The sequence below is a fragment of the Maylandia zebra genome, linkage group LG11 (genome assembly GCF_041146795.1).
Source record: "Maylandia zebra isolate NMK-2024a linkage group LG11, Mzebra_GT3a, whole genome shotgun sequence".
In the NCBI taxonomy this organism is placed as follows: Eukaryota; Metazoa; Chordata; class Actinopteri; order Cichliformes; family Cichlidae; genus Maylandia; species Maylandia zebra.
Genome location: NC_135177.1, coordinates 15456513 through 15468609, shown reverse-complemented (window position 1 = coordinate 15468609; position 12097 = coordinate 15456513). Strand labels below are relative to the sequence as shown.

The window sequence follows — 12097 nt, the reverse complement described above, 5'->3', positions numbered from 1 at the left end:
TTTGTTTGTTTTGGTTGTTTTTTTTTTTCTTTTTTTGTTTTTCAAAACAACTTCTGTCCTGTGACTGGATATCAGTCTTCATTTCCCAGTGATAAACACACATTTATCATGAGGCAACATTTCTTTAACTGGTTATAAGAATGTTTTAAGTTTTAAGGGTGCTTTCAGACATGAGCACCTCTCTGTGGTTTGTGTGTTTTGACATTTTCAAAAACCCGGTTGCCTATTTAATGCTTGATGTAATCAGTAGTGTTTGGTGATTGTGGCCAGCATGGTTCTGTTGAAGTCTTTCGCCCCAGTTTTTATAGAGTTGACAATGAATTGATAAAGAAAGGAGAGGCACAGTTTTCTGCACTTTCAGCAAATATTAATTGATATAATTCAACACTTTAAGAAATATTTAGCTGATTTTGGACTCCACATTTATGCATGTGTGTGTGTCAATGACTGTAGAAAACAGTGTGTGTGTTTGTGTGTGAGTAATAAACTGAAAAGGCTCTTATTTCCCCTTCTGAATATCGTAATGCCAAAAAGATTTTCAGAGCCGAAGGTTACACTTTGATTTCTATCAATAACTGATGTTGCGTGCTGTCGCTTTATCCCTGCTTGAGCTCCACAAAAGTTGGTATGTGCTCTGGAACTCCCTCCTTCCTGCTCTAATGTCTAAAAGTCTGACTCTCCTTCTACCATTATAAGTAAAATCCTTTCTTCATCAGTCAGCCCTCTGCTTCCAAAAGTATGCGCATAGGTTGAAAACAGAAGTTAGTAAGTCTTGGTGTTAACTACAAACAGTGTTGGGGAGTAATAGAATGCATGTACCGGTGTTCGAAGTCGCAAAGGAATGACGTCACAAGAAGGTGATTGGTCACTTGCAATGTTGAACCTGGAACAACATTAATTATGATGATGTGGGAACAACGCTGACACGAGGAAATCAGATCGTCCATTCCGCTACAGTTACCATTTAAAAAGGTGATAATTAGAATACAGTTACTCTGTTGAAATAAACTGATTACACGGCGGCCTTTTCCTGTTTCATATGTTTGGCTATTCCTTCAATCCAAACAAAACACGCAATAAGAGGCTCTAATGTAAGCGTCCTGTTAATGTTGGTGGCGTTAGTTACACAATGGACCCGAAGCCAGGACAACAGAGCCAGCAGTGCATGGGCAGGAATTTATTTCTTACTTGGAAATTCCGACATCACTTCACATTTAAAGAAGAAAGGGATGGGCGAGAGCTGACCATGCAATGCAAACTCTGTTTGCCTGCAACCAAGCTGCTCTCAGCATCAAAAGACTCCACCTCCAACCTAAAGAAATATCTTATTTTTAAAAAACTAACATTAGCCTAAGCCTACTGCAACTACCTTGTTTTAGTTGTGCTAGCTACCTGGGAGATGTGCCACTAAAGTATCTTGGATTTACTATTGCTGTGTGATTTATTACTATTACTGAAGGCTATTCGCCACCGCCAATTCTTTTGTCCTCCACTTGTCCAGGTTCTACAATTTTTTTTCAAGGACACCCTTCACACCATGCCAATATATATCCCGTTTTCAGCTAACAGCCATTTGGGAATCATCTCGTTGGTGCAAAACTGCTATTTTATGACTGTCAGCTGTTGTCATGTCTGGCATTTTTCACAGATTCAACTAAAGAAATGGTGACATGTTATATATTTTTGGACAGGCAAACAGAGAAGAAATTTAAGGGACAGGAGAGATTTTCTTATGTAGAATTATCATGTATCAAAAGTAATTTGTTTCATATAACAGTCATCAAATTACAAAGAATTTTGTTTTTCAGGAAAGGAGCATATAATACCAGTCAGTGCTGAGGTGGGTGCAAGGACACTCAAATGAAAAGCCATCCAGTGACGTTAGTAGTCAGCAGGGGTCATTCATTTGAGCTGGAATTTGCGCTGAACAAAAGCAAGACTGACCCCAACGAACCAGCCAGTCAGAAAGCTGTCCAAAGTCATCTTCTGGTTGGCTAGACTGCCAGAATTTACTCTACCCAATTTGGGAAAAACCTTCATGTTGCTGTAATAATGCCATAGAAGATTTTATACAGGTTTTTATATGACATATAAATTGCCTTTTCCACCCCTTTCTCTACAGTTTCTTTTCTCCGTGTGTACCTTTTCCTGTTATCCAACTGTTTCTACTGCTAAGAACTTTGGTTCCCAAACTGAACCCCTGGCTCAGCCCTCCTCAGTGGTCACATGACACAGATTCTTGTAAAGTACAAAGCCCACATCTCACTGTGCATTCATACTCTATAGACAGTATATCAGAAGGAGACTGCGCTGTTACACGTCTGAGCGACCTTCATTATAACTGACTCTGCTTCCCACAAGCAGGTAGGTGTTCCCTTTGTAATTCAGAATGATAAACAGGTATAAAGTGATTAATGGAAAGCACTTTCTGTCTTTAGTTTTTAGTGTATTTGATTTATGTGAAAGGTTAGTAGATGAAGAGATTATTGTTACTAATAATCTGCATTTTAGAAATACAGGAAAAATTCTTTCATTTTTAATAAACAAATAAGGCTTTTCAGCATAGCAGCTTTCCCACAAAGTTGCGTCTGCAGCTGCTAATCTAAGACTTGCTGATAGTTCTTTGGAGTTCATATAATCCCTGACATAACTGTATTTAAATTAGATGTTAAAGATGTGGATGATTTCATTTTCCTTACGTTGATTTTTTTTTGTGTCAGGTGTATGTGTTACATAGGCTGTAGCTCCAACCTACTCACTTTTGATTTGTCATTTGATTTATTTATGTATTTTTTTTTTTCATTTAATTTTGTGTAAAATAAATGAACCAAATAAAGACAATGATAAAGATAGTGATATTAATATTGCAATGCAGTACTGGAACACTACTTCATTTGGCCCGTTCCTATTTTAGCAGTCTTTCCATATATTCAAATTATATATGCCAAGAGTGAAGGTTTTGGCTGCTAAAGTGCCATGTCATGCTGAACTTGACAAACTGGTCTGCTTAGATGAATCACTGCATCTACACCATCTATGACTGTGAAACAGTCATCCATAATCCATAGTCATACAGTGAAAGCATTAGAAATTAGAGAGCAGAAGAATGAAGCCCCAGCTGCATGGAGTTAACTGTATACTATAAACTATAACTCTACTGACTGTGAATCCAAAGGCAGCCGTAACCTTCCTACTCACTCTGCTGCCTGTGTGTTTAAAGGAGGGGAGACCATAAAGTCCCAAGCTGGTTGGAGGAGGAAACAGGAAAGGGAGGAGTTCTTATTGACACCTCCCCCTCCACCGGCTCTCTTTTCCTAAGCTCCCTGAAACACAGAGCGAGCACATGGCTGCCTGGTTTTGAAACCGACCTCACTCATGGTGGTAGAGGACATGTGCGCCTGTGCAGTCCCTCCCCTGGCAAGTGCAGAGGAAAACGGAAGCAGAATGCAAGCCTGTATGTGTGTGTAGAGAGGTTAGAAAAGGGGAGGGCATAAAAACACACACACACATTTGCGGCAGATGTAACAAAAAAAAAGGTCGAATCAGCCAAGAGTGAAGGTTTTTGGAAGGAGAGAAGCCAGGGGAGAGTGGTTTCTTGTTCCTTGTTCTGAAACAGGTAGGATGATTGATTTTGTGTACTTACAGCAGCATAGAAATGATGTATGACGGAAGTAAGGGTGATTGAATTGCCTGGTTATCTTAGATCCTAAAGCCTCAAGTTTTTCAGTCCATCTGTTCTGTGCTGTAGTCCATCTGCTTCCCTCCAGCATTAAAAGGTAACAGAAATGAAAAAATGCATATAAAAATGGTTACAAAAGGCACCAGATAATTAAGTTTAGATTGCAGATCAAGATTAGGAAGATCAGGAAGTTATATCAAGGTAACCTGACGTAACAGCCAGAGATTCTTACTTGTTCCTGATTCACATGACATATAATCTTGTGTATTTTAGAAGTTTGACACAATATATTGCGTTTGTGCTATATAGCCAACCCTAAACGTAAAACATGCTTATATCTTTAATTGATTGGCACTAATTGTTCATAGTCATTATCAAGACTTACATTATTTTTAAAGTTACTTAACAATGATTTCTTTTTGATAAATATGTTTATGTCAGAACCACATGGTGTTTTTATGGGAGCACCGTGTCAGTGTGCGAAAGGTCAGGCATCCATTTCTAGACTGCACATGTGAGAAGGATGGAAGAAGCTTAGAAAGACAAATGCTGTGAAGGTCAATGGCTCCTACTTGAAACAGTGACTTTAAAAAAGTGTAATCAAATGGCAAATTAAGCTGTAATGATGCATGATTTCATTTAAGTGGGTGAACAGGATAGTAACACAGTATATGACGGCATATTGAAATCCCCAAAAAACAGGGATTCCAGATTAGGGGTTAGTGATTAGAACCTCCATGGGCTTGCCAAGTAGAAGTCAGAATCAGAATCAGAATACTTTATTCATCCCGAGGGAAATTAGGGGTTACAGCAGGCAGCACGCTAATGGCGCATGCGCACTCACAAAGGAACCTTCTGACCAACTTTACACAAACATCACATTGGGCAGACATGTCAGAAGGTAGGCTGATAGGAAAAAAACAACGAAAATACACTACATGAGGTAAGAGGAGGAGAAAAAAAAACTCCACTCAGACTGAGCTCCTAGTGGGAGAACAGTTTGATAAAAGAAAAAACACCTCAGCACAAAAGCACATGACTATCAATACACCATAGAAACACGAGACAAGCAACAGGGGCGGGTAAAGGGTAAGAGAGAGCCGGCGTAGACAGAAGTAGAGTAAGTAAAGTTTATTTATATAGTGCTGTTCAAGAAAAAAGATCACAAGACACTTTACAATATAAAATAAGATACAATGACTAAAATGTTAGTAATATATAAAGATAAATAAGACCAAGCCTACACAGTGCGTCTCAAACGTTTTAAGGGTATCATCCATGTACAAAGATCTTGGGCCAGATTTACTAAATGGGCAAAAACAGGGTGTAAGCGCAATCCCAAATAGTGCTTATAGGTGTGTTTAGTTTTACAGATGATTTAGAAAAGAGGCGCATTTCTTAAACAAAGGAATTGTCAGCTCATTTCAATATCAAACCAAATGCAACAGGATGAGTTGCAGAAATATCAGCTTCCACTTCTTGCATGCAATTTTGTCACTGCTTTATGTTTGTACTTTTTTTTCTTTTTGCCACATTTGCAACACATCTCAACACCTTAATAACTCTGGTCCCTTTAGTCCAAAGGAACCAAGCTCTATAACTTGGGAACCACAAACAGTTTCCTTTTGTCTTGAACTTAGACCTGGATACCAACAACAACCATTGAACAGCTGAACTCAGAGACCTGGTAGTTATGTATGGGTATAGTCGTTCACTAACACAGAGAGGCATCTGATCATGAAAAACTCTCACAACCAAAATCACAATAATCGAGGCGTGATTAAATACAGGCATGTAAATTCAATTCCATTTCAGATATTTAAGATGGGCAATGTTCTGCAGATGATAAAAACAAGTTTGTACAAGACAACCAACCTGCTAATCATAACTGAATGTCCGATGAAGTTACACCCAGATTTCTTACAGTTGGGCGAACTGACGATGAAGTGGATCCAAGATTGTCAGATAACATGAGAACATAGCTGTCAGGGAGATAGAGAAGTGTTCTCTTTGGTATTCTCTTTGCCCACAGCCCTTCCAATTTTTTTGCTTACAAGCAGACAGTTTGACCAAGATGTCATAAAAGATTCTTCTAACATGTGACCCTTATTACAGCAAAATTGCAGAGTATTAAGGCCTTGCCAGGAAAATTTTTTTTTTTTTAAATCAATTTGAAATCTTTTGGATTTGAAATGGGAAGTCCATGCACAAAAACTCTTGAACGCATTGCTACTGAAGCAATAAAGAGAAATATAAAGCTTTATCAACCTGGTTGGATATCAGAGACCTAGAGGATATCAGAGGCTGGTTGAAAATAATTCACAAGATTCTCAAGGTTATTTCTGCTTAAGGGGACAGTATTAACTTATGACACCAATGTTCTATGTGCTGTTTCCATAGAAGAACTCATCTATTAACTTTTGTGTCGAAACAATGAAATAAAGATGATGAAAAAGCTCATTGTCCTTTTGCTGTTGTTTAGTTATGCCACCTTATCTGAAGGCTTTGTTTCAGAGAGAATTTTTTTTTACTTGTTTCGAAATCTATCAGAAAAAGACTTCCATGGAGTATTATTTCTTTTCATATACTATTTGGCTCAGGAATTGATATATTGGTATGAAATATAGTGCACAAATTCATGTTCCCTACAAGATAACTTTAGAAACTGTTCAAAAGTAAATGTTACCCTAAATCACGATGAACATGACTAACATCATACATGCTGAACATCAGTGACAACCTTTGCTCAAAGCTCCACTGTAATCAACCTCTACCGATGAAGCCTCTTAAACTAATTGCAGTTAAAAAAGATACACTCTACAACTCACTTCATTGAAGCTCATTTGTACATAAATGCAATAAAGCAATAATCCATCAAATGCATGCAAAATACACATAAACATTTCTTTGCCTGAAGGTTTAATGACTGTTCTTTTAAATGCCACTAATCAGTCGCGCTTATGCTGTGTCTCTATGTTTCAGATTCTGTAGGTCTTCATTTGCTCACTTCTGCATGCATCATGTCGCTGCTGACTCACGTGCTGGCATGTCTGTTTGGAATGGGCTCCTGGGTGGCCATCAATGGGATGTGGGTGGAGCTCCCCTTGATCGTAAATGATATCCCAGAGCACTGGTTGCTGCCCTCCTACCTCACAGTCCTCATCCAAATGGCCAACATAGGCCCTCTCTTCATCACGCTGATGCACCGCTTCCGCCCAGGGGTGCTCGATGAGCGGCCGGTCATCTACGGCATTGTAGGATTGGGCATCGTTGCTACATTCCTTCTGGCTTTCCTTTGGAAGCATACAGTGACCTTCGGAAACTCTGTGCATAGTGTTCCACTGCTGACATTGAGTTTCCTGCTATCTGTGGTGGACTGCACCTCATCTGTTACCTTTCTTCCTTTCATGATGCGGCTGCGTCCACAATATCTCACAACGTATTTTGCAGGTGAGGGCCTCAGTGGTCTCGTGCCTGCAGTGGTGGCACTTATTCAAGGCGTTGGTGTAGTTCACTGTGAAAATGCCACTTTATCTAATAATTCCAACATAACTGACAATGGAATGCTACAGGCCATCTACCAGCCTGCTAAATTCTCTGCACAGGTCTTCTTCATATTCCTTAGTGTAATGATGGTCGTGTGTCTGGTCGCTTTCCTCCTACTCAATCACCACCCAGCTGTGGCTCGTGAGAGAAAAAGCGAACGGTACTTCAGTGGGGAACTTGATCGTGAGAAGAAAGAACAAGGCCTATCTCTGAATGCCCAGACACCAGAGCAAAAGCCCATGATCAGCCCCTCGGAGGCTGGCAAGAGGGAACCTAGGAGTTCTTTCGGGAGGGGGACATATAGTATCTTTGAGGTGGTCTTTATCTTTGTAGTGTTGGCTTGGGTCAATGCTCTGACCAATGCAGTGCTGCCTTCAGTGCAGTCCTACTCATGCATGCCTTACGGGAACAAGGCTTACCATCTAGCTGCCACCATGGGAGCTGTTGCTAACCCTGTGGCTTGCTTCATCGCCATGTTCATACCAATAAGGTGAGCTATAGAAAAACTACAATAATTATAAAATACTAATCAAGACCATAGATCCAAGAAATAAGTTCTAAGTCACCAATAGCTTGTAAATCTTTTCTGTCCAGGTCTCTTGTCTTCATGGGAGTTTTGACCATTTTTGGGACTGGATTTGGAGCCTACATTATGGGCATGGCTGTTCTAAGTCCCTGTCCTTTGCTGGTCCACAGTACCTCTGGAACTGTAGTCATAGTAAGACTCTTTATTTTCTTGCATGTACTTACTGTGTACACAGAATAAAATTTCAGACTTCATGCTCTATCTTGCATCTTATAAAAGCATGAAGCCACCACCCATTTGCAATACTCACTTAGCAATTATGAGATTTCCTGTGATTAAGGTGTGTAGTGTGACTGACAGGTTTTACAATATAATGTTAAGTCAGCTTAGTCTCATCTACTTGATGCTGTCATGGAAGAGCTGTGAAAGTCCATTGAATGAGTCAATGAGTCAAACATTCAAAAAGAGTACATTGTTTTTGTGCACTGGCACAGGCAACTATGCCTCCACTTTGCTGTCAGATGTGCCTTTCCTAATACACTTTTTCGGAGCAAAAGTACTTAATACTAAAATGGTGTTAACTGCTAAAATACTTTTTCAGTCACCAAACTGAATAAGAAACCAAGCGGCTACGCACTGAATGCTACTAAGCTAACCAAGCTCCAACCAGGATATTCTGAGCTCCTACTTATTACTTACAGCAGTAAGAGTAGTAGCAGTAAGAGTAAGTCATTCAATGCACAATTCTAACAAATTCTCTGTTGCAGGTGCTGGCCTGGATACTCTTTGTCCTCACCCTGTCTTATGTCAAAGTCATCATTGGGGTGATCCTGAGGGATGAAGGCCACAGTGCCCTCGTGTGGTGTGGAGCTGTAGTGCAGCTGGGTTCAATGCTTGGTGCTCTAACCATGTTTCCACTTGTTGGTTTCTATCAGTTTTTTAAATCGGGTGATGCTTGCAACACTAAGTGTCCAACATAGATGTAAAATGTGTTTAAGTTCAACTCTGCTGTACAGAATTCTAGCATTAATTGCACTTGTTTTAGTAGAACTGCACTTATTCCAACTTGTAAGAGAGCTGGCAAGTTATAGATGAAAATCCACCACAGTATCACTCCGTGTTTTTTTTTAACCTAAGTTCTGTTTGTAAATTTCATATACTTTATCAGTAGTTAATGATGTATGAAGTACACATACACCCAGTGCTTAGAAAATTTTTTGGACCACCTCTCATAAAAACAAGAAAACACAAATAATTTCACAAAGTTTGAATTCACACTTTTATACCCAAATCTGAACGGACAAACTGGACCTTATCTGAGAAGTCAGAATCAAGCACAACATTCAACCACTAAAACAAACTTTTCTGTTCAGTAATACAAGTAAATGAGTATAATTTGTCATCTTAATTTTGAAAAATAATTGAAAGACAAGCTTTATTTTTATTTATTTATTTATTTTTTGTGAAACACAAAATTTGAAAAGTCTACTTGCAAAAATTGATGCAGTCTCTTTAATTCATTAAAGAAACATAAAATAATGATATTGGTAATTACCAGTATTATTAATATAGAGCTGCTGTGGCACAAACCTTACATTGGATGGTGATCTAATAAATTTGTTAAGCACTATATCCATCTATAGTGTCTCAGACTACAAAAAGACCAAACTAAATAGTGTTCTGCCACTGAATATATCAATATAATATACAAAACCTTGTTGGTTCAAAAGGTCAAAGCTATTTTACTTGAAGTTTGAGCATCATGTCAGATGATGATGTTCAACATGTACTTTATTGATTTTGCTTTATAAGAAGTTATGGTACTGTCGCCTTTAAAATGTGCCTCAATTCTATAAAATGACCTGGGCATTTTGGGGGATAGACTACTGTGTTGTTTAAATAAAACTACAATGTGCTTTGTATATGTTACTGAAGTGGAGAAACTGTTGAACAATACCAAATAAAACATTTGTTTAATTACTGTCTAAAAAAATTGCAAAATTGCTTCTTCTTTTTGTAATTCATCCCTACACTGAGCTCTATACATACATTTTATTCATCCTCTGAACTATTTAGCCAAGGGTTGCAGGCAGTAAGAACCCTGGACCAGCCACCAGTCCTTAACAGGACTAAGGCAAGAAAATTAAACATTCAGGCTAATTTGCATCTTAGGCAAATTTTGAGAGGCAAAATAATGTAAAATTAATGAAGTGGACACAGAATATCATATGTATCAGTGGATTTTTGATTATGCCACCTACTATTGCAGCACATCCCACAGGTACTCTATTAGTTTGAGATCTGGTAGCTGTGGAGTACATTTGCATACCTTAAAGTTAATATCATGTTCAAGAAACATTATTGAATTGAATGAGTTCTGGTGCATTATTCTACTGAAAGTGGCCATCAGAGGATGTGATCATAAAGGAATGGACAATCCTGAGCAGCAATACTCAGTTTGTTTAAACGACACTCAACTTGGGCGCCTTAATACCAGCTTTCTTCCAATCCAAGGCCTCAACATTACATCACCACCACCTAAACCACTGGTACAAGGCACAATGGATCCAGGCTTTCATGTTGTTTGATCGAAATTATGACCCCATCCTCCATAATGTGACAGCAGATATCTAAACTCATCAGACCAGCCGATGTTTTTCCAAACTTTGCTTCTCCACTGACTGTTTGACTCAACTGACTGAAGTGTCTCCTGATGTGGGTTTTCTGCTGCTGTTGCCCATATGCTTCAATGTTGTACATGTTGCACATTCAGAGATGCTCTTATAATGATTGGTTAAATAAATTGCTGTCAGTTCTAAGCAGTCTGGCCATTTTCTTGCAGGAAACTGCCAATGACTCTGTAAAGCATAGAGATGGTTGTTCAGGAAAATCCCAGCAGTTTCTAAAATACTCAGACCAATACTCAGACTCAGAAAAGCACATCTGGCACCAGCAACAGATGCCATGTTCAAAGTTTAAATAATTTTTACTAGCTAAAAAACCTCTCAATGGTTTGGCCAAACAATACTTTGCTGAGTTGCTCACCGTTTACAACTGAGTTAGACCCCTCAGTTAATCACGTGCAGATCTTTTAACTGTTCCTAGTTATTGTGGTCCTGTTCTTTGGAACAAGCTGTCTGCAGCCCTGAGATAAATTATATCTATTCATAAATTTACTGTATTTTTCGGACCATAAGGCACACTGTCGACGAATGGGTCTGTTTTCATACATAAGGCGTACAAACTTTTGTTTTATTTTATTATATTTTACTTTTATCACTAACTCAAAGTGTTATAAACCTCCCCTTCTGACTGCACTGAGGCACTGAGCTTCTGCCATGTCATTGGTTTATTAGATACAACATCAACTAGCACTTGAACCTGGTGTAGCAGCTATACCTAATGAAGTGGCCAATGATGTAAAAGACTACATTCATAACAGAAAAGAAAAAAATATCATCAACAGATCGTCGACAGTTGGCAGCACTGATGTACTCCACAGGTCACATGTGTTTAAATGCAGATCAAAGGCATTCAAATCACATGAATTTTGTTTTATGAAATCTAAAAGGTAATGCCTTCACATTGGTCTGCTAAACACTGAAAAATGGCTGGCTTAGAGAAAAAAAAAGACAATATTTTTAGGCCAATTAGCTGCCTATTTATAGTTGTAATTTACCAAAAACTCTTTGATCTGAATCTTACATATCTATGTAATTCACAAAATCACCACTAGATGTCACTTTTTGATTAAAAAAAAAATATATCGCCAAGAACTTCTCATAGCTGCAGTCAAGGCTTAACATTTAAATGGCTGTGGTCTGATTTGAGGGTGTGAGCTCTAAAAAGAACTCTCAGTGTCGCTTTATTGAACCTCAGCTGGTGAATGGGGCACTGACGGAAGATCCTCTGTGGTTAAATTGGATAAATTAAGCAAACCTAAATTAGCACTGAGATGTTCAGACATTCACCTGTGCTGAAATACTGATTCTGCCTAGATATTGGGGTTTCCCCCCCAAAAAATATAATTTATACATATATATATATGTATAAATTATATATACATATATAATATATTAAAAAAAAAAAAAAAAAAATATATATATATATATATATATATATGAATCAACATCAGCAGTATGCATCTCCCCCAGCTTATTAGAGTCAAGGTGCATCATATGCTCGTCACATTAAATCGGGAGAGAATGTCTTATGCATGTAGGTGGATGTGAGAATGTGTGTGCGTGCGTTGTTTTGCGTGTGCATTGCACACGTGTGTTTGTCCTTCCTCTATTCCACATAGACAAACAGGAATGAGGAACTCATGGCCAGTCAGAGGCTGATTC

The 12097-nt window shown here is 38.5% G+C and overlaps 1 protein-coding gene across 2 annotated transcripts; it reads left to right on the top strand.

Moving 5' to 3' along the window:
* The first annotated feature begins 2280 nt into the window (after nt 1-2280).
* Nucleotides 2281-9728, top strand: slc52a3-2b (solute carrier family 52 member 3-2b). Of its 2 annotated transcripts, none has more exons than XM_004566787.3 (4): nt 2281-2364; nt 6662-7715; nt 7820-7943; nt 8519-9728. In XM_004566787.3, exons 2-4 carry the CDS (start codon nt 6700-6702, stop codon nt 8729-8731), a joined length of 1353 nt encoding a protein of 450 aa, XP_004566844.1. In that variant the 5' UTR covers nt 2281-2364; nt 6662-6699; the 3' UTR covers nt 8732-9728. The 2 variants fall into 2 exon arrangements, with proteins under 2 accessions (XP_004566844.1, XP_004566843.1); XM_004566786.6 differs by lacking the exon at nt 2281-2364 and adding an exon at nt 3165-3616.
* Nucleotides 9729-12097: the final 2369 nt, after the last annotated feature.

What these genes read in the sequence shown, in the direction of transcription:
- slc52a3-2b (XM_004566787.3), top strand. Translation starts at nt 6,700, where the DNA reads ATGTCGCTGCTGACTCACGTGCTGGCATGTCTGTTTGGAATGGGCTCC. An exon ending in GCCATGTTCATACCAATAAG is followed by an intron (nt 7,716 to 7,819) that starts GTGAGCTATAGA and finishes TTTTCTGTCCAG; the next exon opens with GTCTCTTGTCTTCATGGGAG. An exon ending in CCTCTGGAACTGTAGTCATA is followed by an intron (nt 7,944 to 8,518) that starts GTAAGACTCTTT and finishes TCTCTGTTGCAG; the next exon opens with GTGCTGGCCTGGATACTCTT.